Source organism: Phaethon aethereus (genome assembly GCF_964289735.1).
Source record: "Phaethon aethereus genome assembly, chromosome: 2".
Taxonomy (NCBI): Eukaryota; Metazoa; Chordata; class Aves; order Phaethontiformes; family Phaethontidae; genus Phaethon; species Phaethon aethereus.
Genome location: NC_138582.1, coordinates 110,975,808 through 111,003,128, shown reverse-complemented (window position 1 = coordinate 111,003,128; position 27,321 = coordinate 110,975,808). Strand labels below are relative to the sequence as shown.

The window sequence follows — 27,321 nt, the reverse complement described above, 5'->3', positions numbered from 1 at the left end:
TGAGTGTTTGAGGTCTAAAATCTCTCAATTCTGTTTCAACACAACAGGTGCAGGAGGTTGGTCTCCATCGGACAGCGATCATTACCAGTGGCTGCAGGTGGATTTTGGGAACCGGAAGCAGATCAGTGCTATTGCGACCCAAGGCAGGTATAGCAGTTCTGACTGGGTCACTCAGTACCGGATGCTTTATAGCGATACAGGGAGAAACTGGAAACCATACCACCAAGATGGAAATATCTGGGTAAGTGAAAGATGGAAGCATATGCTGTAGCAATCTTGATTGACTGTGTTTTAAGGAACTCTACACCTCACACAACTCTTCAGTATTGTTTTTGCAAGAGCGGAGCAGAGCTTAGCGCAAAACGCAATGATTCAAGTTGCAGCTGCTGTCAGGAAGCCTATCCCTGGGTTAGCAAAAACCATTTGGGATGATGGTAATTGTCAGAACATGCAGATATTTTTTGGTTGTTGGTATTCTTCAAGAAGTATCTTATGCTTTGGCTTTCCATTCTTTGCCTTTTATTTTTACTAATTTCATGGAGTAGACATAAGACATAAAAGTAGCTTTGAAAATTCTGCTCTTGAACATAACATCTTGGAAGGTAATTTTTTCGTTGTGTGTACATATGCTGGGGAGCAGTTTTATCATGTATTTATTATTTTCCATATAGGGATATTCATGCTATAATAATTTTAGGAAAAAGCATATATTTTGATTTTGTTTTTTACGTTTTTCTTGGATAAGCTGCTAATTCTGTTATTGCTGAATACAGTAGCCTTCTACTTTGCTGACAAAAAAATGCTAGCTATTACTTAGCATGCCTATGCTCATAGAAGTTCTTACCGATGGTTATTCTTTCTCAAAAGTGTACTTTGAAAACAGAAAAATGCTATCGCTCTTTCTTGAAACCAAATTAAATTGATTACCTATCATGTGTCATCAGGAAAATACTGTCAAAGCAGACAAGATTTAACATTGTGCTATTTTAGATTAACACATTTGCGAGGTGCTTCTTTTATTAAGGTCTGTTACTAAAAATGAATGTCAAATATAGAGCATAAGGTGAATGTTTTTATCTGTATTGGAGAAACTCACTTAATAGGTGGAGTACACAGAGGCAGGCATTTTTTATTAGAGTATTGATTTATTGAAAAAGCCTCCTCCATGTCCCAGATGAGATTCTGAAAGAGGGAGAAATTAAAGCCAGGGGGACAGACAGGAGTGAAGAGAAAAGCATTGGGTGCTGCTTTAGTTTCTTTAGGACTTGGTGGTATAGAGTGTCGTTCATTGGGGTGGGTGGGGGGACCTCACGCTTAAGCTTGATAAATCTAAAAAGTTTCTCTTTTAAGGCTACTTTGCATATAAAAAGACTTATAGCCTTTACTGTTTATATCATCTTATGTGTAGAAAAGCTTCTTCAACAACTACTATTGAAATCATGAAGAATTTCTCTTAGGGGGACAGGGCTATGCAGCTGGCTGAATGAATGACATATGAAGCAGGACAGGTAGGCTAGGGAAAAATCTGTTCTTAGCACCTTGAAGGGAAAATCTTTTGGCAACATGTGATTTGGTTGATTTAGTCACAGCTGTGACTGTTTATTTCCAAAGTGGCCCACCTTTCTAAGGGCTTTGTAAAATGTCTTTATTCTGATATCGTCTCTTAATACAGAAATACTGAAAGCTTCTTCTTCTGAAAGAACATTCAATTTTTCTCTTTATTAGCAATTATGTATGATTGGTGAATTCAGGGAGAATACTGTTTGTCTGTTACTGACCATCAATATCACTTGCAAAGACGTGTGATGAGTTACACAGAAGTTTGTTACTTCTATTTGGAATGCTAAATCTTTAGGATATAATTAGCAAGCTGGTTGCTGCAGTACTGCTACTGTTCATGTTCTGCAATTTTTATCCAATACTAGAAAAGCAGGTTAAAAAAAAAAAGCTACTCTTTCCCAGCTTTCTCTGTAATAATAAATCTGAGCTACTAGCAAAAAAACCTAGAGGTCTTGACTCTGTTTCTAACTTGCCTAAACCAGCATTGTTTCTGTTGTTAAATGATGTCTAGGCCTTGGTTTAATCTTGAAAACACTGTGCTTATTAGCTATTAATAAGTCTTTAAGAAGTTCCCAAGGCAGGGGAGGTGCCTGAGCATGGAGCAATATTGTTGTACTATTGTAGTAGTGTTACGAGGAGACAGACTTCCCTGATGTGGAAATGGGGTGGTGCAGAATTTCCCATCTCGTCTTCCTCTTAGTGTCATTTTGTACAAGAAGTTAAAAACAGCAGGAGGTGTGAGGGCCAGATCAGACTATGTGAGCCAAGTATCCAGCATTGGCAGTTTAAACTCGTAAAGCTAAATTCTTCCTTGCTGAAATGACTGTGACAAACTTAAAAACCTCAGATGATTCTGGTGCCCTTAGAAATCCCTTTAGGAAGTATTTAGTCTTTCCCTTTGGATTTGTACCTTTTAGAAGTTTTATCAACAAGAGAAGGTGCTATATAGTCTTTGATTAATGTCCCTCTCCCATCATCCCCATGCCTGAATTTCATTGTTTCCTGAAAACAGTATATTTAAAATCAAAGGAGAAAGCAAAGAAAGAGGAAAATAGAAGTGCAGAGTTCAATAATACTTAATACTAAAGCAATTATGATATCAAATGATGCAGCCAGAAGATGAGATACAGGAAACAGAAGGAAATAAAAGTAAAGTTTGCTAGATGAGTTGGAGAGAGCAAAGGAGAAAATTTCCAACAAAGATCTATTTAAGAACAAACCATGATAATCTGCATAAAATGCTGAAGTGACCCTCTTCTGTATGCATTAGTCAGGGAGGAAAAAAAGTTCTATAATTAACTCCTAAGTAGGAGAGAAATCAAAAGGCTCTCGGGAAGTCTGTGATGGGGGAAAATGCTTTCAAGGTGAATTTAAAGTAAGCTTCCCAGTTCTGTGAAATAGATTTTTCTGACCCCACCCCTCCTGGGCTTTCAGGTACTTTCAATTTCCATGAATTTTAATAAGATGAGTGAATGTGGCCTTTTTCCATAAACTACTTAGCAACTAGAGAATTTTGATCTCCTCTCCTAGCTTCACTCTTGTAGTCTGAGATTACAGCTTTAATAGGGCATGAAGTTTCCCTTCATATGCCAATCCACTGGGGCATTTCGTGTACACAATATATCTTTGTATTGGTATAGATGCTCATTTTGGTTTCCTCATCAATGCCATCTATCTATTTACCTAAAGAACACATACCAGACATGATTCTACATACAATACTGTTTCTATTTACTAACTCAGATATAGATGATGTAAATGCCTCACACTAAGCATAATGCAAATATGCCCTATAGGTATAATAAGAAAATGCTGACATCTTATGAAAACATTGAGACTCAAGTTATAAGCACTAGTGGCAGAGCTGAGTAACTCTAAGATTCAGGACTTTCCTAAAGGAAATTGGAAGATCCTTGGTACAACTGAAGAGGTCTTACGACGTATCTTATTTCTTTTTTTTTTTTTTTTTTTAATTTACTTACTGTAATAGAACTTGTGATCAGCTCTCATCAATCTCATTTTCTTATTCTTGGGGGTATCAAAGTCAGGGTGATGAAGAAGAAAGTAAGAAAGTGTTACTGTAATTACGAGTTTGAAAAAAAATATTGATGGGAAAGGTGGAGTGCAGACTCTTTGCACATGACGTCCAGATTATATTCTGTAGTTGACTCTTACCTTCATCCTCAGTGCATATCAGTGAAGTTGCAAAGGTGCAAATGAAAGCAGATTTTGCTTTTTTACAGAAAATTCAACTCTGGACCAAGTGGCTGCTGGTTTCAGTTGAAAGCAATTATGTTTTTCTAGTTTTGTGTTTGTTTTTCTTTCAGTTTTAATTAATCTTAAAGTGTATTATGCATAGCACCTGCTTTTGTAGTCTTTTTATTACAGAAAATATATTAAGTGATTACATAGCTTTCATTATGAAGAATGATTTTTGGAAAGGAATTTATCTGTTTACCTACTGCATTTAAACACAATTTTAAAAAAAAAGTTATACTCCTCATTCTGTTCCTTTTTTAGGTGAGAAGTCTAGTAAGTTAACTGTAAAATGAACTTTGCATTTCTCTAGGCACTGAGGAGCAACTTACTGTTTGAGAAATGTAGTCCCTTCATCTACATGGTTCCCTTTGGCATGGAAGGAAGGAGTTGGTAGAGCACAGTGGATTTAGCTTGCATAGGAAAATGAGCTCTGAGCACTTCAGTGTATTTTGACACAGTATTGAGCCAAAATTCATTGTGAAAAGAAGCACAAATGAGTTGGATGATTAACTTTTTCCAGGTGTGTGGGACTTAAGATGTTTAATAGTCTTGGGAGTACCTTTGGAAATACTATCCATCAGACAGACCTAAAGTAACGTTTAATATCTAGGTAGGTATAAGGCAATTATCTGCAACTCTACGTAGCTGGAATTATGTGAGAGCCATTTGCTCAGCATTTCTGTTTGTCCTGCCATGCTAATTTTGGTTAGATTATTCAGAGACAGCTCTGCAAGCTTTATCACATTTCCAATTCCTTCTACCTGCTTTGCAGAGCGTCATTGATAGCTAACCAAGGACATACTGCATGCATCTTAGAATAAAATGATTTGTGTATAGCAACTGCAAGTGAAAAAGAATGAATTCTAGCATACACTCACATGCAAGAATTATTTGCTTTGTAAAACTGTCACTGTTTTTTTCGCTGGGAGCCAACTTATTTCCATGACCCTAAACTAAACAATGTTAATGAAGTATGCTGTGAAAGAGTTCTTGAGTTTGATACTTTTGCTTACTCCGTAAGATCTTGAGTGGAAACTTACATAATAGAAAAATTTGCTAGGTTAATGGGCTTATGGGCCTGGGATTTTTTCTTGGTTTTTTTTTTTTTAGACTACTTCTATTGAATTAAATTATCTTCTTAAACCAATTTAGTTTATATGACATTATACTGATTTGCAGTTATGGGAACATTTCAAAAATAGGAAATACGATTAGAATGGTCTGTGACTTGCCATTTGTTGTTGATGGGCTGCTACTAGAATATCAGATACTGTGCAGACCTATTTAAACATAACAAAGGGGTTTGATATATTAGTTAGAGCAAAAGTTTTGACTAGTGTTTATAGCAAGGCCTTGAAGTCTTTTGGGAATGTTGTGAATTTATTGTTGTTTTCTATTTAAAGATGCCCTGACCTATCCTGTCCGGAAGGTTTTTTATGTCTGCTATCTTGCCGTCTCCATAGCAATGCCTGCAAGGTGACCAGTGTCATTTTTACTGGCTCTTAATTCTCCAGGTATTTTGTTACTAGAAACACCTCTTTTAAACTTCAACTTTCCTTACACATGAAAAAAAAAATTAATTTTTCTCCTGGAATCTCCTGTGTGCCTTTCCTTTAATTTCATTATGCCTTAGTTCACCTGCCTGAGTCTCTGTCTCCTATGCCTTTGTCTTACAAAGATTGCTCTATTCACTTGCACCAGCCAATATCACCTTTATGGGTGTATGGGTGAATGAGGTGGTGTAACTTCCACCGAAGTCAATATGTCTCAGCACTTAGTGCACGTTCTTAACCTATACATTGAGAGCCCATGACTGAAACAGTACGGATACAGGAAAATATTTCTTTTGCTGTAGTGAAACTAAACTCTCTTATAGAACTAATGTAACAGTTTCTGCTATTATGTCAAAAAATCTAATAAAGGGTTGATAGGATGCCTTTAGAAATTCAGGCAGTTGCTGACAAGGAATTTTTTAGAAACTCTGAAGAAAAGAACTTTACAGATAAACGTCAGTGCTATCCTGATGAAGCCTGTTTCCTAATCTCCTCTGTGTGGCATCTGTTAAGAGAAATTGTATAAATTTTTAACACATTTAGGGAAACCCACTTTGGGTTATCTAAAATATCATGGCAAAATATATCTATGCCAAACAGTCACAACCACAGACAGTATTTGTATTAAAATGACAGAAGATCTGTTGGCCTTTTAAATGTTGCAATACTAAATTTAACACCAAATCAGTATAAACAGTAATGCTAGTTTAAAATCCTGACCTTTCTGAAAACCAAAAGTACTTAACAGGACTTTAACCTCACATATGAAGTTATGGCCTGATTATAAGACCTTCTAAACATATTTTTGTTTAGGATCCTTGAAATCACATATTTTGTGCAGGAAGAAAGACCTTTTAAGTTATTTTTAGCGGATACATGGCTCATGAGTTTGCTTAGAATTTTAGATAACATTTTTTAAGGAAAAAATGCACTGACATTTTGGAAATGGATTTGATCAGATGGAAGTTATGATTTTTTTCATTGCAAGCTACTCATCCTGTTTATGAGAGAAAGATTCTATAATTGTATTAGGAAATCAACAGAGGCACAAGCAGAATTATTTTAATATGTTACAGACTATGACAAGTAGACAGAAGACAAAATTACTTCTGATATGGTGGCAGAAATGTGTCTGAGCCCTCCCTCAATTCTGTACAGGCCATTAAATAAAACCAAGTTGAGATAACATATTAGAGGTTTGCACTGTAGTCTGCTAGAGTGTTTCCATTCTAAAAGATTATTTTCTAATCTATTGTTCTGAGCCTGAGGACTGCATGTCTGTTTATGTTAAACCATCAAATTTTAAACACAGATATCTAAAGGGAGGAACCTAAATCCATTTTTTTAGCTCTGATGGCTTGGTTTTCAAATACCTTAGAGTGTCATCATCCCACAATGAATACAATGTGCAGGTCCTTAAGCAAGCCCACAGGAGTGAATTGTGTATTTAATCAGCTCAGCAATGACAATAGTCATAGTCATGGCTGAATGGCATCACATCTCAGCTAACAAGTGTTTCTAAGAACACAGGCTTTGTAGCTCATGCATAGCACTGAGCAAGACTGGCTGCCGCACTGGGCTTGCGTAACAGTAGTGCTTCCAATTTTGAGCTGATATGTACAGAGCTCAGTGGATTGCGTCAATAGGCTCTTAAAACTGGTAGCATAGTTGTGTAGGTTGTCCTCAGTCCCTTCTAGAAAGCCTGAGCACTTGCTTAGGTGATTGAACCAGAGCTGAATTTTCAAAGTTTTTGAATTTTTACTGGTTCTCTCTAGACACATGAATGACTAGATTAAGAAATACTGAACATGACTGAATAAAATAGACTGTAGCAATTTCCTTGCTACTTGTCAGCCTTCTTGTTTGGCTACCAGGTATGAATATATCAAGTAATTTATGTGGCTCTTATTATAGCAGAAGGACAGCATATGACCAAAAATCTGCTTTATGACACTACTGATCTTTTATTCTTGATAGATACTGATTTTTATATTTTATCATATATTTAATAAAGCAGATCTAGCATACTGTAGCTAATGTTTCATTTGATAAAAGTATGGCTAGAAATAGAAGCTCTAGTGATCTCCACAGATTTAAAAAAAAAATTAGTTATACAGATATTTATTTCATAGAATCATAGAATCTTTGGGTTGGAAGGGACCTTTAAAGGTCATCTACACCAACACCCACCCTGCAATGAGCAGGGACATCTTCAACTAGATCAAGTTGCTCAGAGCCCTGTCCAACGTGACCTTCAATGTTGCCAGGGATGGGGCACCTACCCCCTCTCTGGGCAACCTGTGCCAGTGTTTCACCACCCTCATTGTGAAACATTTCTTCCTTAGACCTAGTCTAAATCTACCTTCTTTTAGTTTAAAACCATTATACCCCTTATCCTATCAGTACAGCCCCTCCTAAAAAGTCTGTCCCCATCTTTCTTAGAAGCCTCTTTTAAGTACTGGAAGGCTGCAATAAGGTCTCCCCAGAGCCTTCTCTTCTCCAGGCTGAGCAACCCCAACTCTCTCAGCCTGTCCTCATAGGAGAGATGCTCCATTCCTCCGATCATTTTTGTGGCCCTTCTCTGGACCCGCTCCAGCAGATCCTTGTCTTTCCTGTGCTGAGGGCTCCAGAGCTGGATGCAGTACTCCAGGTGGGGTCTCAGCAGAGCAGAGCAGAGGTGCAGAATCACCTCCCTTGACATGCTGGCCACAATTCTTTTGATGCAGCCCAGGATGTAGTTGGCCTTCTGGGCTGCAGGCACACATTGCTGGCTCATGTCCAGCCTTTCATCCACCAATACTCCCATGTCCTTCTCAGCAGGGCTGTACTCAAATGCCTTCATCCCCAGCCTGTATTGATACTGCGACTTGCCTTGACCCAGGTGCAGAACCCTGCACTTGGCCTTGTTAAACCTCATGAGGTTTATGTGGGCCCATTCCTCGAGCTTGTGTCCAGGTCCCTCTGGATGGCATCCCGTCCCTCAGGCGTGTCAACCACACCCCTCAGCCTGGTGTTGTCTGCAAACTTGCTGAGGGTGCACTTGATCCCACTGTCTAGGTCATTGATGAAGATATTAAACAGTACTGGACCCAACACGGACCCCTGAGGGACACTGCTCATCACCAGTCTCCATCTGGACACTGAGCCATTGACCACTACCCTCTGGGTGCAACGACCCAACCAATTCCTCATCCACCCAACAGTCCACCCATCAAATCCATATCTCTCCAATTTAGGGAGAAGGATGTTGTGCGGGACCGTGTCAAAGGCCTTACAGACGTCCAGATAGACGACATCTGTATCTCTTTCCTTGTCCACTGATGTAGTCACTCCATCATAGAAGGGCCCTACATTTGTCAGGCAGGACTTGCCCTTGGTGAAGCCATGCTGGTTGTCTCGAATCACCTCCCTGTCCTCCATGTGCCTTAGCATAGCTTCTAGGAGGATCTGTTCCACAATCTTCCCAGTCACAGAGGTGAGGCTGACACGTCGGTAGTTCCCAGGGTCCTCCTTGCTACCTTTTTTAAAAATATGTGCAATGTTACCCTTTTTCCAGTCTCCGGGGCCTTCACCTGACTGCCATGACTTTTCAAATATCATGGAGAGTGGCTTGGCAACTACATGAGCCAATTCCCTCAGGACTCTGGGATGCATTTCATCAGGTCCCATAGACTTGTGCCAGTTCAGGTTCCTCAGGTGGTCTTCTCTTACAGTGGGAGGGACTTTGCTCCTCCAATCCCCGTCTTGCAGTCCACCCACTCAAGAGGTGTGGGAAGAGAGACTGCCAGTGAAGACTGAGGCAAAGAACTCACTGAATATCTCAGCCTTCTCCTCATCCATTGTTACCAGTTTGCCAGTCTTGCTCATCAAGGGGGGTACGCTTTCTTTGACCTTCCTTTTCTGGCTGACATACCTGTAGAAGCCCTTCTTATTATTCTTTGCATCCCTTGCCAAGTTCAGCTCCAGCCATGCCGTGGCCTTCCTGACCTCATCCCTACACAAGTGGACAACATCTCTGTACTCATCCCAGCATACCTGTCCCTGCTTCCACTGCCTGTGCATTTCCTTCTTGCCCTTTAGTTTGCCCATCAGGTCTTCACTCAGCCATGCTGGTTCTCTTGCCTTGACATACCTTAAGTTAAATCAGAAAATGTGGAGTTACAAGTCTTGCCCATTTAATTAGTCATCAGGTTGCATAATGTTAAATGACTTCTGCAATGTATTTGACATATATAGTACACTTCTGTACCTAGCTGTCTCTAGCACTGTTGAAAAGCTGATCTTCCAAGGACTTCCTATTTTTTCCCCATGAGGGTGATGAAACTCTAGAACAGATTGCCCGGAGAGGTTGCGAGGGAGCTGAACCAAATGACCTGCAAAAGTTCCTTCCAGTGTGTGATTCTGGATGGTGTCTGAGATTTGCCCAAACTGCTAACTGTTGAAATGAAGAGGCAAATCAACCCTAATGTATTCTGTCCTTCTCCCCTCTTTGATGAATGTGGCTTTCATTTCTGTCTGCAATTTATAGCTGGCTTCAGTTTCTGTAATGAGATGCATCATAGACTGTCCCTAAAGGTCAGGAAACTTCAGATGTTAATTCTAACTTCAAGGCAAAACCCATTCATAGCACCAGTAACCTAATCACAGTTCAACATTACCCTCTTAATTGTGCATTTATTTAAGTTCTGATGCAGTAAATGCTCCTGTGCCTAACTTCAAATGTTGAAATTGAAGTAATAAGGCTAAGTGTTTAAAATTGAGTATACATGGTCAAGGAGTGTGTCCAAGTGTGGTGGTAAAATAGTTGGGAAAAAAGAGCAGTGGTCAGTGGTCTTACCGAAATTCTTTGGGAAGTACCATACTGCAAGTAGTGAAAACCTTATTTAAATGTTAGGCAAGTGGAAAACAGGAAATGTTCTCAATTTTCATTTGCTTGGCACTGGTAAAAATGAAACTATGCACAAAGCTGTGGTGTATCAGTCTGGGTGCTTATTTTATGGATTTTTTAAAAAAGGTTTTGTTTTTCCTTTATTAATGGAAAGAAAGATACTCATATCAGGAGACCTCCTAAAGTGACACAGGTATGCATTGCAAATTTTAAAACCCTCAGACTGGGATACGGTCATAGACAGCATTTTATGTTTCTCTAGAATGTACTTTTTTAAGTAGTCTAAAGGTTTGTGTTTGGCAGAATAGGTGGGTTTGTGCTAGTATGTGAAAGATGTGTTTGTGGCAATTCCTGAGAATGGAAGGCATTTTGCTGTATTACTTCTGTTGCCCATGATGTCTGGTATGCAGAAAGCGTATCTTGTAAAAGGTTGTCTCTAGTTTTCCTGTTGGCTCATTAGGTTTTAACTTCCCAGTGAAAATGAGCATAGTTATCTAGGAGCTAGTAATGGCTCAATCCACAAACATTCACTTCCATGTAAATTTTTGGGCTTCTGTACCTGTGGAATTATATCTTTTAGCCCCTGGTCCTCCCTGGAGACTGGTACTTATTAACTGGGGAGACTGAGCTTTGCAGAGAGAAAAGTGAGATAACGCACCGTGGGAGACTGACAATTTAAGACCAAATACTGCCAATACACTTGTAAGTTTCTGACTTCAAAATCAACACAATTGCTCAGGTAAGATTACACAAAAGTATTTACCTGCACAAATACATGTGATCTGAAGACCCCTTAACACTAGAAAGTGGACTCCTTCCTTCATGAAAATAACTTTCCATTCTTTTTCGTGAAATTGAAAAATAAATATAAAGAAAGGAAAAAAGAAAAGAAAGGCACCACATTTCTTTAGCAGCATATAAACTCTAGCTGGCTTCAGAGAAGAAGTGCATTTTAATGGGAAATTTGACAGTGCTGCAGCTGATACACTACATGTCTGTGGATGTGTAGATAACTTGAGCCTGAGGGTTCTTAATCTGACACCTTTCATGAGAAGTGAATTCACATTAAAAATATGAAAAAGTTTGACTCAGGCCAAGAAAACACCTGTGTGCTAGTTCTTAAATTTTTCTCTTGCCTTGGATTTTTTTTTTAAATAGCCTCAGACTCCTTTAAAACAGTTAGAGAATAGTACATTGCTTATTGACATAGATCCTGTTCAGAAAGGTATGCAAGGAAGCCCTTAACTTTGAGCTGAAACTTAATTCTTGTTGGGTTCAATAGAAAGCATGAGTGAATTAAACATGTGCTTAACACTTTTCAGGAAAAACGTTGCTTTTGTATCATCATACAGTCTGTACTCTCTGTGGTATTTTACAAATTGTTTTTGTAGAACAGAATTTGCTATAAATAGTTGCCATTCTAGGTATAATATTTTTCACCACCTTTTATAGTGTATGTCCTTATGCACACAGATTATGAGTTAATCTTTACTAAAAATGGTTTTAATAACGTGAATAAAAGTAACAAAACCCCAGAAGTTTCTGAATTGCAATACATCAGTGCTAGACACAACAAACCTGCTCAAGTGAGGCATTACTGTGGATTAATAGTGCTGTAACTCTAATTTCTTGTAGACAAATAGAGGAAAACTTGCTTTAATTCATTTCCGGTCTCTCTAATGTGTCTATCACATTGCTTTATTTTATGTACATAAATTCAACTAAAGTGACATAATATAAACTTACAAAGCTATAATAGGATTTGCTTGTGTGCAGTTGCAGGCAAAATCGGTTCATATTGATCTTTAAAACCTGATGTGGAACCATTCCTCCTAACACTGCTTGTCTGAAGTACAAAATACCATGACAGAGGATTAAGTCTTGGCTACTATAGCAATAAAGGCTGAGTAAGGACTGAGTCTTGTCTTAGGCATAGCATAAATTAATTTGTCTTAGCTTGGTGATACCCTTACCAATAGTGATCAGCTGACAATGATAATTTTTCTCTTTAAATATTAAACACAAGTCATTGGCTATGCTGAATGCTGAGTTCTGTTAAATACTAGTTTTAATTAGCAAGTTTTCCAATGTGCTTAGCTAAAGTTAAAGAAATGCTTGGCGAGCATTTGTCTGTGCATTCATCCTAATGAGACTATCCACAGAAAGACGTTCTTCCTGTTTGGAGGAATAGTTGCACTGTCAAAATGTTAGGAAGTATAAGTGTCACAATCATTGTTTTGCAATCTGTTTTTCAAAGTATCATTTCAACTTTTTCATACAAAGTAAGCAATCCAAATTCTCCATAAAACAAAGTAGGAGGTATTAATAGGTTTCTTACTCTCAGGTCCATTCTCTGAAAATGCTAGAAGAAAGCTTATACAATGAATCACCATGATCCTGAAGGTTGTTTATTTTCATGCATAGGAGGAAGTGACTTTAAAAAAAAAAAAAAAAAAGGAAAGAGTATACTTCAGGAAAGAATGACACAGAAACTTCTGGCCAAATCCAGCCAATTGCTTATACAAAACTTCTTGATGATTTGCAGGGCAAAGTCATTTAAACTTAAAAACATTGAAAGTGACTGGGGAGGGGATGAAGAGGAAAAATACTCTCTTTAACTCATCACTTATTTGACCTTAGGTATTTCATTTTTTTGAAATATTACAGGAGAATGAGATCAGTTTCTGACGCGCCACTTCATTCCCTACACTGTGTTACAATATTTAGACAGTGGGTTATGAAAAAAGTTGACACCAGCTGAGGATAGGTTCAGTCCTTTTTTTTCTTTTTTTTTTTTTATTTTTCAGCTTTATTGGTCCACATCACAGATTTACTGGAAAGTGAGTACAGTTTTGTACACATACTTTTCCTGTTCTGATCAAGCCAGCCTCCTTAATTCATGACAGATTTTACCAAAGTGCCAGAGAGACGGAAGAAAGGGAGGAGAGGGGGAGAGCACTGTTGGACAAACATACTCAAGATGTGCCTCTTTAAAGCAGCATTTTCAAAGCCATAAAGAGTTCATATTCATAAATCAGGTAACTCCCAGTGCTTCAAGAAATAAGGCAAAGCTGCTGACATGGCGCTGTTGTTAGGTTTCGGTAGAGAAAATGAGTCCAAATGCTATTGTTTGCGACTGTAACATGGACTCACTAGGCTTTTGAGACTTGGAGATGATGATTATATTATTCTCTGACTTTTATTTTAGATACAAAAAAGATCGGACAGAAGTTCTGCAGCAGAGGCAAGGACTAGGTTAATATTTATTTAACAATGAAATAGTAAATGCAGAGGTCAAACTCTCTCTGCATAGGGGAGAAAAAGAAAGAACGCATCAATGTTGTACTAGGTTAGACAACAAGACCATAAGAATTCTGCAGATATTAAGTGGCTAAACCTTCACTATGTCAAGTATTTAAAAAAATTTAAAGATAATTATTAGCTTAAGGCGAGAGGAGGGAGGGAAAGCTCTGTCAACCTCAAGTATTTAATCAGTGGAAATAAGCCAGGAAAGAGAGAATTCCTGGTGCATGAGAGCAGATGCTAATGACAGACCTCAAGCTGAACTCTGTAAGAGTTTTTTTGGCATGGCCAGGCTGTCTGTGTCAGGTTAAAAAAAAGAAAAAAAGTTTAGCTGGGAATAAAAAAGATCAATGTCAAGAGTTTGGTTTTGACCATGTCACTAGGCAACCTATTGATTAGATCTTTTCCCCATATTTCACAGTGTGTGACTAGTGGAGTGCTTTTATTATTGCTTTTATTGTTTAGCGTGAAGTTACTGGCAGATGCATTAGTTTGAACTACTTTCAGATTAATTATTCTATCATTATTTTTCAAGGTAGGTGTCATGGTTTGGCCCCAGCTGGTAACTAAGCACCCTGCAGTCGCTCACTCATGGTGGGACAAGGGAAAGAATCGGAAGAGTAGAAGTGAGGAAATTCATGGTATGAGATAAAGACAGTTTAATAGGTAAAGCAAAAGCCGCGCACACAAGCAGAGCAAAACAAGGAATTCATTCACTACTGCCCATGGGCAGGCAGGTGTTCAGCCATCTCCAGGGAAGCAGGGCTGCATCATGTGTAATGGTTTCTTGGGAAGACAGACGCCGTAACTCTGAACGTTCCTCCATCCCTTCCTTCTTCTTCATCCCAGGTTTATATACTGAGCATGACATCATATGGTATGGAATATCCCTTTGGCCAGCCTGGGTCAGCTGTCCTGGCTGTGTCCCCTCCCAGCTCCCAGTGCACCCCGCGCCGTCTTGCTGGCAGGCCAACACGAGAAGCTGGACTGTCCTTGACTGCTTAGCGACAACTGAAAACATCAGTATGTTATTGGCATTATTTTCATCCCAAATCTGAAACATAGCCTCATACTAGCTTCTATGGAGAAAGTATCTTTTGTCACTTTTCAGGACTTCTGTATCATGACTTATCATGGTATAGATTGCCACTAGAAATGCTAGAATCCTGCTTATATTATAACTAGATTTGCAATATAAATGTGTTTATTGTGTATGTGCTAGGAATTCTTGAGGACATGAAAACTAATTCATGGCTTCCTAGCTCTCACACACTTAATGTTTTTCCCATGTCTAGACTGCCTGAATGTATGAGTGGGAGTGAAAGGTGAGACGAATACATAACCTGCTGGTTCTTAGCATCTTTGGCTAGTGTATTAAAACTGGTGAATTAACATATCTGTTGTAAATCCTTTGACATACTATGTACTGGAGAGGAAGAAGTTCTTTTCATATAAACATGCAGTCTCCCTCCCCCCATTAGTACTATAGCTGTAAAATCCAAAATTACTGTGATTTTAAGAGTATTTAAGCAAATACTGTTATTGCAGTTCAGTTTGAAGACTAAAAGCATCAGTTTTTGAAATCAGATTTAAAAACTTACTAATTTCTGTATAAGGGATATAGCCATTAATATTGTATTTAGAGCACACAATTTCTATTTATCTGAGGATTGCAAATTCTATATAATGGCTTTACTGAAAAACTATTTATCATATGAGATGGAGGGGAACATGACCAGCCTGGCCAAATAGAGAGTTTTGGCTGGAACTCAGGAAAAATGGAACTTATGACCTTTGGAAGAAGGGGCAGGCAACTCAGGATGACTACAATGATGTCATAAGGTTATGCAGGGAGAAAATTAGAAAGACCAAAGTCCAGCTAGAACTTAATCTGGCTACTGCAGTAAAAGACAATTAAAAATGTTTCTATAAATACATTAGCAGTGAAAGGAGGGCTAAGGATAATCTCCATCCTTTATGGGATGCAGGGGGAAACATAGTGACGAAGGATGATGATAAGGCTGAGTTACTTAGCCTTCTTTGCCTCAGTCTTTAATAGTAAGACCAGTTGTTCTCAGGGTACCCAGAGAGGGATGGGAAGACAGGGATGGGAAGCAGAATGAAGCCCCCATAATCCAAGGGGAAACGGTTAGAGATCTGCTATACTACTTAGACACACACAGGTCTATGGGGTCAGACAGGATCCACCCAAGACTACTGAGGGAGCTGGTGGAAGTGCTCACCAAGCCTTTTTGCATCACTTATCAGCAGTCCTGGCTAACTGGGGAGGTCGCAGTTGAGTGGAGGCTAACAAATGTGATGCCCTTCTAAAGGAAGGGCCAGAAGGAGAATTGAGGGAAATACAAGCCTGTCAGTCTGACCTCAGTGCCGGGGAAGTTTATGGAGCAAATGACCCTGAGTGATTTGAGTGACCCATCATGCAGCGTGTACAGGACAACCAGGTGATCAGATCCAGTCAGCATGGGTTTATGAAAGGCAGGTCCTGCTTGACCAACCTGATCTTCTTCTATGATAAGGTGACCCACTTAATGAATGAAGGAAGAGCTGTGGATATTGTCTACCTAGGGGAGTAAAGCCTTTCACACTGTTTCCCACAGCATTCTTCTGGAAAAACTGGCTGCTCATGGCTCAAACAGGCGTACTCTTTGCTGGGTAGAAGACTATCCGTACGTCCAGGCCCAAAGAGAAGTGATGAATGGAGTAAAATCCAGTTGGTGGCCAGTCACAAGTGGTGTTCTCCAGGGCTTAGTATTGGAGCCAGTCTTGTTTAATATCTTTATCAATGATCTGGATGAGGGGATCAAGTGCTCCCTCGGTAAGTTTGCAGATGACACCAAGTTGGGTGGGAGTGTTGACCCTGCTCAAGGGCAGGAAGGCTCTGCAGGGGTATCTGGACAGCCTGGATCAATGGGCTGAGGTCAACTGTATGAGGTTTGATAAGGCCAAGTGCCGAGTCCTGCACTTGGGTCACAACAACCCCATGCAACGTTACAGGCTTGGGGAAGAGTAGCTGGAAAGCTGCCTGGCAGAAAAGGACCTGGGGGTGCTGGTTGACAGGTGGCTGAACATGAGGCAGCAGTGTGCCCAGGTGGCCAAGAAGGCCAACAGAGTCCTGGCCTGTATTCGAAATAGTGTGGCCAGCAGGAGTAGGGAAGTGATTGTGCCCCTGTACTTGGCACTGGTGAGGCCATACCGTGAATCCTGTGTTCAGTTTTGGGCCCCTCACTACAAAAAGCATGTTGAAGTGCTTGAGCGTGTCCAGAGAAGGGCAATGAAGCTGGTGAGGGATTTGGAGAACAATTCTTATGAGGCGTGGCTGAGGGAACTGGGGTTGTTTAGTCTGGAGAAGAGGAGGCTGAGGGGAGACCTTATCGCTCTCTACAACTACCTGAAATGAGGTTGTGGCGAGATGGGTGTTGGTCTCTTCTCCCAAATTACTAGCAATAGGACAAGAGGAAATGGCCTCAAGTTGCACCAGAGGAGGTTTACGTTGGATAGTAGGAAACTTGAAACCCCAAAAGGGTTGTCAAGTATTGTAACAGGCTGCCCAGGGAAGTTGTTGAGTCGCCAGCCCTGGAGGTATTTAAAAGATTTTTATTTAAAAGGTATTAGATGTGGTGCTTAGGGACATGGTTTAGTGGTGGACTCATCAGTGCTATGTTAACAGTTAGCCTCAATGATCTTAAAAGTGTTTTCCAACCTAAATGGTTCTATATATGTATTGTACAAGTATGGTGAAAGTAAAAAAGCTGAAGAGAGTCATAAGCTACAGGAACATAAAATTTCTTTGTATCAGCAACTCATAAAAACATGCAATGGTATTCAAAGCAACTGGTTAAAGTCAGTTAGCTTACTGATAAAGCTAATGTAAAACTCTCCTTTCTACAACTTGTGCTGCTAATTTAAAGTACAGCACTGTAGGAACAGTATATGTGTCAACATAGTTCCACTCCCTAGAAGTGTCAGAGCCAGCATTAGTGCGCAGATTGCCATCTGTGAAGAGTTGCTTAAGAGATGCCCTGACTTCCTCTTGTGAACAACAATTGACCTGACTGCTTTCAGTTACGAGGGTAAGGTACAACTGACAAATGGAAACAATGCTCACTGCTTCTTTCTGAAAAAGGCATCTGTGTAATGACATCAGAAGCACAGGTAGTGTTTTTGTCAATCCCTTCAGTGACAGGGAGGAATACTGAAAGGAACAGGAAAACACACCTGCTCAACAGGTAGCTCAGAGGCTGGTGCCGTCAGCGGAATTTTGGGTTTTTTAACTATGAGGCGGGTTACACAGCACCAGGCCTGCTGGCAGCAGATGGAGTTCAACTATCTCCAAGGGGAAAAGGATTCTCGCTTATGAGCTGGCAGGCCTCATCGAGAGGGCTTTAAACTAGATTGGAAGGGGGAAGGGGATAGAACCAGGCTCACTAGAGATGAGCCTAGGGTTGGCATGCTGGAGTTGGGGGTGAAATCGAAAGCCCAGCTCAAGTGCATCTGCACCAATGCACGCAGCGTGGGCAGCAAACAGGAGGAGCTGAAAGCTGTTGTGCAGCGGGACAGCTATGACTTAGTCACCATCACAGAAACATGGTGGGATGACTTCCATGACTGGAGTGCTACAATGGATGGCTATAAACTCTTCGGAAGGGACAGGCATGGAAGGAGAGGCAGTGGGGTGGCTCTGTATGTTAGGGAGTGTTTTGATTGTATAGAGCTCAACAATTGTGATGACCAAGTCAAGTCCTTATGGGTAAGGATGAAGGGAAAAGCAAACAAGGCAGATATCCTGCTGGGAGTCTGATATAGACCACCCAACCAGGATGAAGAGGCAGATGAAGCATTCTACAAGTGACTGGCAGAAGTCTCACAATCGCAAGCCCTTGTTCTTGTGGGAGACTTCAATTTACCAGATGTCTGCTGGAAGTATAACACAGCAGAGAGGAAACAGTCTAGGAGGTTCCTGGGAGTGTGTGGAAGATAGCTTCCAGACACAGCTGGTAAGTGAGCCTACCAGGGGAGGTGCCCTGCTTGACCTGCTGTTTACGAACAGAGAAGGACTGGTGGGAGATGTGGTGGTCAGAGGCCATCTTGGGCTTAGCAACCACGAAATGGTAGAATTCTCAGTTCTGAGTGAAGTAAGAAGGGGGGTCAGCAAAACCACTACCATGGACTTCCAGAAGGCAGACTTTGGCCTGTTCAGGACGCTGGTTAAGACAGTCCCTTGGGAGACAGTCCTGAAGGGCAAAGGGTCCAGGAAGGCTGGACATTCTTCAAGAAGGAAATCTTAAAAGCGCAGGAGCTGGTGGTCCCCATGTGCTGTAAGACAAGCTGGCAGGGAAGGTGACCAGCCTGGCTGAACAGAGAGATTTTGCTGGGACTCAGGGAAGAAAGAGAGTTTATCACCTTTGGAAGAAGGGGCGGGCAACTCAAGAAGAGTACAAGGTTCTCGGTAGGTCATGCAGAGAGAAAATTAGAAAGACAAAATCTCAGCTAGAACTCAATCTGGCTATGGTAGTAAAGAATAGCAGAAAATGTTTTTACAAATATATTAACAACAAAAAGAAAGCCAAGGAGAGTCTCCATTCCTTACTGGATGTAGAGGGGGAACATTGTCACCAAGGATGAGGAAATGGCTGAGGTACTTAATGCCTTCTTTGCCTCAGTCTTTAATAGCCAGACCAGGTACCCTCCATGTACCTGCGCTGGAAGACAGGGATTGAGAGCAGAATAAACTCCCCATAATCCAGGAGGAAGCAGTTAAGGACCTGCTATGCCACCTAGATGCTCACAAGTCTATGGGGCCTGCAGGGATCCACCCAAGAGTACTGAGGGAGCTGGCGGAGGAGCTTGCCAAGCCACTCTCCATCATTTATCAGCAGTTCTGGTTAACAAGGGAGTCCCAGAAGACTGGAGGCTTGCCAATGTGATGCCCATCTGCAAGAAGGGCTGGAAGGAGGATCCCGGAAACTACAGGTGTGTCAGCCTGACCTTGGTACCGGGGAAGATTATGGAGCAGTTCATCTTGAGGGTACTCACAGGCCATGTGCAGGACAACCAAGGGATCAGGCCCAGCCAGCACAGGTTCGTGAAAGGCACGTCCTGCTTGACCAACCTGATCTCGTTCTATGACCAGGTGACCCACCTAGTGGATGAGGGAAAGGCTGTGGATGTTGTGTACCTGGACTTTAGTAAAGCCTTTGACAGCATCTCCCACAGAGTTCTCCTGGAGAAGCTGGTGGCTCATGGCTTAGACGGGTGTACGCTTTGCTGGGTAAAGAGCTGGCTGGATGGCTGAGCTCAGAGAGTTGTAGTGGATGGAGTTAATTCCAGCTGGCAGACGGTCAGAAACGGTGTTCCCCAGAGTTCAGTTTTGGGGCTGGTCTTGTTCAATATCTTTAGTGATGACCTGGATGAGGGGGTCGAGTGCTCCCTCAGTAAGTTTGCCGATGACACCAAGTTGAGTGGGAGTGTTGATCTGCTGGAGGGTAGGAGGGCTCTGCAGAGGGATCTGGACAGGCTGGATCGATGGGCCGAGGTCAATTGTATGAGGTTTAACAAGGCCAAGTGCTGGGTCCTGCACTTTGGTCACAACAACCCCATGCAACGTTACAGGCTTGGGGAGGAGTGGCTGGAGAGCTGCCTGGCGGAAAAGGACCTGGGGGTGCTGGTTGACAGCCATCTAAACATGAGCCGGCAGTGTGCCCAGGTGGCCAAGAAGGCCAGCAGCGTCGTGGCCTGTATCAGAAAGAGTGTGACCAGCAGGAGTAAGGAAGCGATTGTCCCCCTGTACTCAGCCCTGATGAGGCTGCACCGTGAATCCTGTGTTCAGTTTTGGGCCCCTCACTACAAGAAGGACATTGAGTTGCTGGAACATGTCCAGAGAAGGGGAACGAAGCTGGTGAGGGATTTGGAGAACATGAGGAGCGGCTGAGGGACCTGGGGTTGTTTAGTCTGGAGAAGAGGAGGGTGAGGGGAGACCTAATTGCTCTCTACAACTACCTGAAAGGAGGTTGTGTTGAGCTGGATGTTGGTCTCTTCTCCCAAATAACTAGCGATGAAACGAGAGTAAATGGCCTCAAGTTGTGCCAGGGGAGGTTTAGACTAGATATTAGGAAAAATTTCTGTACGGAGAGAGTAGTCAGGCATTGGAACAGGCTGCCCAAGGAGGTGGTGGACTCACCATCACCATAGATGTTCAAAAGACATGTGGACATGGCACCTTGGGACATGGTTTAGTGGGCATGGTGGTGTTGGGTTGATGGTTGGACTTGATGATCTTAAAGGTCTTTTCCAACCCTAATGATTCTGTGATTCTGTGTGACATCCTTTTCTTCTAGCTATTTTAACCTCTTTTTTTTCTGTTTTTTTTCTTCAGTTCTTAGTAGTTTGCAAGACACTATTACTCATTCTAATCTCAGCACGATTGTCTTTCCACTACACAGTAGAAACCATCTGTTCTTGAAGTTCAGTGGTGTTCTTGCACACACCAGAGCCACAATCTCCTATCAATAAAATGTGCCCTTGATCTTACCCCTAGTTTGATTCCACTTTCCTGCTTTTGTCAAAACAAATTACAGTGGGTGTAACATACCTGAGTACAGTGTAATGGATTCAATTTGCTGCTAACATTATTTTCTTTTCTTGCTGTATTTTCATTGACTTTTCTCAGTGTTTTTTGGTATTCTGTCTGCATTGAAGGTGGTGAGAACCTTGAGTTGGTTTAGGTTTTGGAGGTTTTTCTTTTACTCTTCAGCGGTCTTTAAAGACACCTTTTACACAGGGAAAGGAGCATACAAAGAAGGCAAGGCCAGATATCATAGGCAATTTTGTTCTAGTGTTTTTGTGTTCCTAGCCTGAATACAAGGGAACATTTCTACTTTTTTTCCTCATTTGTTCTAGCATTAAACTGTAATGAGATACTTTTAAGTAGAGAAGTTGAAATTTTCAGTTTTGTGGGGACATTTACTGAATATTCATATTTCATAAAACCACTAACTCTTAGTTGCTCTAAAGTGGGGTTATACAGACTAAAATAAGCAACATCTAATCAGAATGAGCTTTAAACCTTGAAAAACTTAAAGGATGAAGCAGGAATATAGTGCTTAATATGCTTATAATGCATAAGTGGTCTGGTGTGATACTTGAAAGGGTCTCTTCTCTTGCTATAAATTTTATTGTAAAATACAATATTTTTTTGCAAATACTGGCATTGATATGCTGAACCTGGTGCATCATGGAGTATGGTTCAATATGAAAAACTTTTGATCTGTTTAAAAACTGTGTGTGGCAGGGAGAAAATAACTATCACAGATACAGATTACTAAACCTTCTTAGAAGAAATAGACTTGTAGGATCAGTGGCAGAGTCAAGGACATGTAATAGAGATTTCAGTTCTCTCAACTATCTTAATATTTCATGTGGGTAGACAATGGGTAATGTCATTATTACTCAGGAGTTTCCTGGTGCTAGTTAGCATTGTCTCTTTACTTGTTGAAAGCTGAAACTGAAAGACCTATACGTTGTAATGCAAACAAAAAACCCCACTATTATAAGTATTCTGGAAGATTTTAGAAATACATATATAGGAGATACAGTTTTCTGATGTAGTGCTTGTAAAGATGGATGTCCTGGGTATTTGTTATACCAATGCTGCAAAGTTTTGCTGTATTCAAAAGGTAGTATTTTTCAAGTTTGATGTGCAAGAAATGGTGGTTACTTCTTTCTGTTGTTTTGAAAAATTAACATATCTCTATTAATCTCTCTTTGTAAGCTGTGTAAGAATTTAGTCATGGGATCTGAGATCTGAAGTTTGGGATAAAAGCAAATAAGAATATTTGAATGCGAATATGAACCCGAGATTTGTTAGAAATCAGCTTTACATGTAGAAACAGGCTGTAGTTCTCCAGAGTGACACTTATCTTCCTTAATCCTGACATTATATTTTTCTTCCTATATTTTCTTCCATTGCTCACTATGCATCTTTTAGCTCATCCAAAAAATTAGTGTGGGGGTTAACACTCAGCAAGCCATTAAGTGACTAGTGCATGGCAAATGTATTGCAGAAAAAATAATATTGTGGCATTAACTACAGGTTATACAGAAATGCCTAATGCAGAAAGCAAGTTACAAGGATAGTGCAACTTTCAGAAGGTTTTAGTGCATGACCTAGCAATCTCATATCCTTTTCACCTAGCTCGTTCTTGTAAGAATGAGAAACAAAGATGCATCATTTATTTCTCCCAGTCTCTCTGCTCTTCATATCAATCTCTGCTGCTTTCACTCTTCATTGTATATTATTGCCTTCCCCTTTCCCTTGTCTCCATCTAGCAATCGTAGTCAGTTTTTGCTTAGTCCACAGTGAGCAGGCTGTATTAGAGCTGGCTCGGCTTCTACGTTAATGTAGTCACAGAGCTTTTGGGTAACAGCTGCCTCTTTTCCCATATTAGGCCACATCTGATCTTCTTCCATCATATTGCCTTGTCAGCCAGCCTCTAGCCAAATCACGGCAGCACCGATGTGTCTGCTTAAAATGGTAGACGTATTTCCTGTGTCACTCACACTTACTCATTTTAGCTGAAACCTTAAATAGTAAGGAAAATTCAGTCAATGACCAATCTTGATGTACTAAAGGTTTGAAAAAGTCATCAGTAACCCAAAATTGTATGTTAAGCGGCTTGGTTAAATGAGCATCTAAACCTGCCTTAGATTACTCTTCTTTCCCCTGTCTAATGACAAATCCCGTATCTGCCTTCCACATCTTAAAGTGACAGGACCATAAGACCTGATACAATCTTGTCTCATGTAGTCATTTTAATTACTGTCATTCATACCTGTGAACCATCATTCTTGGTTTATGTATCCGTTTTTTTAATGCACTAATAATCTGTGTACACTCATCACTTAGAATGCTGAACAACAAAGGCTGTAGCTCAAGCTGTTTGTTTCAAAGGAGTTTAACCGGCAGAGAGTGTTTCCTCTGTGCTACTGTATCACCAAACACTTTTCATAGTGATGCTGCTCTGATAATCTTATGTTAGGACCAGTTCATTTGCCGAGGACAAGATGACTTCTAAAGCCACAAACTAACTCTCTGGCAGCAAAAAGAGCACCAATAACTGAGGCTGTATGGAAGTGATATGGGAGTAGAACTGACGAGCTCACAAGCCTGTGAGTGCTTGACTGAAGGCAGCTTAGCTAAAATTGAAAGAACTGTTGATGCATTGAAATGCAAGGCTTTAGGACAACACAACCAAGCAAGTGCAACAATAAGAAAGCCATCTTATTAAGAGACAGATTTCATGTTTTATCACTGGTAATGAAATTGTGTATGTTGCACATCCTCTCATTTTACTCTTGTCGCTCTGAAGTTTTCTAATTGCTGGAGTCACCATTTGAAACTGATCTGTACACTGCTGAATGCCACTGTTGCCATTATCCCTATCAAGAGTCTCTGGCCAGGCTGCTGAGTCCACCTCATTCAAACAAATTTAGATGTAGAATGACTACAAAGCATTGTGCAAAAACACTTATATGCCTGTAGTCTGTTTCCACCTCTCACCCCAGATGCAAGCCTTTCATGTCTGGTCTCTAGTTATTATTATTAGTGCATTTTTTGATTATTTAGATTATTAGTGCATTTTTTGGTGCTACTAGTGTAAAAGTACTTTCACTTTGTGCTTTCTAAAACTATGTTGTGGAAATGCTGCTGCTTAGTCATGTTAATCTGAGAAAGCTGTGGTGTATGGCACTTGTTTGGCAGGGTTATCTTGATGTCCTTTAAATAGACCTTTCATACAATAAATGAACTAAGAGATCAATGCCAGAATGCATCAGTCCTACTCAGAAATCCCATTTCACCAGCAGAATAATGGGCCTGAAAAATGACTTCTAGAGATTGAGACTGTAATCTTCATAAAATGAGCCTTTACTGAAGCTATGGAAGGGAGCAGGGAGGACAGTGAGGTTTGCTGCATGTATGATGCTCTGTATATGGCCTTTATTGGCATTAAATCAATACTGGTATTAAGTCAAACTTGTCAGTAGACTGCAACTAACAAAAAAATTAACCTGCCATGGCTTTAGAAATGGTATCAATTTGGCCGTGGTTGTAAAGGATAACAAAAAATGCTTTTACAAATATATTAACAACAAAAAGAAAGCCAAGGACAATCTCCATCCCCTCCTGGATATGGGGGTTCACCAAGGATGAGGTACTTAATGCCTTCAGTCTTTAATAGCCAGATCAGGTATCTGCAGGGTATTCAGCCCTCTGAGCTGGAAGGCAGGGATGGAGAGCACAATAACCGCCCCATAATCCAGCAGGAAACAGTTAAGGACCTGCTAAACCACCTGGAAACGTGCAAGTCTATGGGGCCTGCAGGGATCCAACCAAGAGTACTGAGGGAGCTGGCAGAAGAGCTTGCCAAGCCACTCTCCATCATTTATCAGCAGGCCTGGTTAACAAGGGAGGTCCCAGAAGATTGGAGGCTTGCCAATGTGACGCCCGTCTACAGGAAGGGCTGGAAGGAGGATCCCAGGAACTACAGGCCTATCAACCTGACCTCAGTACCGGAGAAGATTATGGAAAGCTTCATCTTGAGGGCGCTCACACGGCATGTGCAGGACAACCAAGGGATCAGGCCCAGCCAGCACAGGTTCGTGAAAGGCACGTCCTGCTTGACCAACCTGATCTCTTTCTATGACCAGGTGACCCACCTAGTGGATGAGGGAAAGGCTGTGGGTGTTGTGTACCTGGACTTTAGTAAAGCCTTTGACAGCATCTCCCACAGAGTTCTCCTGGAGAAGCTGGTGGCTCATGGCTTAGACGGGTGTACGCTTTGCTGGGTAAAGAGCTGGCTGGATGGCTGAGCTCAGAGAGTTGTGGTGGATGGAGTTAATTCCAGCTGGTGGACAGTCAGAAACGGTGTTCCCCAGAGCTCAGTTTTGGGGCTGGTCTTGATCAGTATCTTTAGTGATGACCTGGATGAGGGGGTCAAGTGCTCCCTCAGTAAGTTTGCAGATGACACCAAGCTGGGTGGGAGTGTTGATCTGCTGGAGGGTCAGGGGGCTCTGCAGAGGGATCTGGACAGGCTGGTTCGATGGGCCGAGGTCAATTGTATGAGGTTTAACAAGGCCAAGTGCTGGGTCCTGCACTTTGGCCACAACAGCCCCATGCAATGCTATGGGTTTGGGGAGGAGTGACTGGAGAGCTGCCTGTTGGAAAAGGACCTAGGGGTGCTGGCTGACAGCCGTCTAAACATGAGGCAGCAGTGTGCCCAGGTGGCCAAGAAGGCCAACAGCATCCTGGCCTGTATCAGAAGCAGTGTGGCCAGCAGGAGTATGGAAGTGATTGTACCCTGAGTACAACACTGGTGAGGCCGCACCGTGAATCCTGTGTTCTGTTTTGGGCCCCTCACTACAAGAAGAACACTGAGCTGCTTGAGCATGTCCAAAGAAGGGCAATGAAGCTGGTGAGGGGTCTGGAGCACAAGTCTTAATGACAAACGGCTGAGGGAACTGGGGTTGTTCAGTCTGGAGGCGGCTGAGGGGAGACCTTGTGGGTCTCTACAGCTACCTGAAAGGAGGCTGTGGTGAGGTGGGTGTTGGTCTCTTCTCCCAAGTAACTAGTGATAGGACAAGAGGAAATGGCCTCAAGTTGTGCCAGGGGAGGTTTAGACTAGATATTAGGAAAAATTTCATTACTGAGAGAGCGGTCAAGCATTGGAACAGGCTACCCAAGGAGGTGGTGGAGTCACCATCACTGGAAGTGTTCCAAAAACATGTGGACGTGGCACTTCAGGATATAGTTTAGTGGGCATGGTGGTGTTGGGTTGATGGTTGGACCTGATGATCTTAAAGATCTTTTCCAACCTTAATGATTCTGTGATTCTGTGATCTCATGGGATGCTTATGGAGTTATACTAACAGACAGGAGAAAACAGAGGAAAAGACTTGGAGAAAGGAAGAAGGGTATTGCAGAAGATAAATTGTATTTTGAATAAAGAAATGTTATAAATCTGCTTGTACACATAAATATCCTTATTGTTGTTGAGGTGTTCCATTAAAACCTTGAGCTGTCCTGATTAATATCCTGTTTGGAACTTCCAGTGTTAGAGTTCACCATCCTGCTACTGGAAAATTAGTTTAAAACATTGGTTTTAATTGTATATTACCTGAAATAATATGAATTTCCAATTTGGAAATTTGATTTTTTTAAAGTGATTTTCTAGTAATGAAATATGCTAATGATAACTTCCTAATTTGAAGTTAGTTGCTGTTGAATGATAAACCTCTATATGTTTGTACTGTGTAATTGCACTACGCACAAAGTTTATGAATAGATTTATGAAAAATCTTATGAAAGGTTTTATTTTAATACAGATTTGCATTACATTCCTTAGCTGAGCCTTGTGTTTTGTTTCATTATGTGAAATCTTCTCTTTTATCTGTTATTCATTAAGTGCTGTGACCTTTATGTCACATATTACATATTATCTATGTAAAAATTTTTGTCTTGATTGTCCTACATAAATTACAAGTATTATAGAATAGTGGAAGATTCAAGATCTATTCTGAAAGAAATTTGCTAAACAAACCATTCAGTAAGAAAAACAAAGAAGTTCGCTGAGATAAGGTCATTAAAATGCTAACAACCCTTATTCAATAGGTGATGCTTGTTCAAACTATAGCAGAAATTCCATAGCCTTTGGGAAGAAGTTGCAAAGCATTAAGGAGATATTT

The 27,321-nt window shown here is 41.0% G+C and overlaps 1 protein-coding gene across 1 annotated transcript in view; it reads left to right on the top strand.

The window, feature by feature from the left end:
* Positions 1-27,321, top strand: part of CNTNAP2 (contactin associated protein 2) — a gene marked incomplete at its 3' end in the record, with an annotated part of 1,307,043 nt that overhangs the window by 406,551 nt on the left and 873,171 nt on the right. Inside the window, exon 3 of the mRNA XM_081996846.1 lies at positions 48-241. Within this exon, the coding sequence (XP_081852972.1) occupies positions 48-241 (194 nt within the window). The remainder of the gene's footprint in view (positions 1-47; positions 242-27,321) is intronic.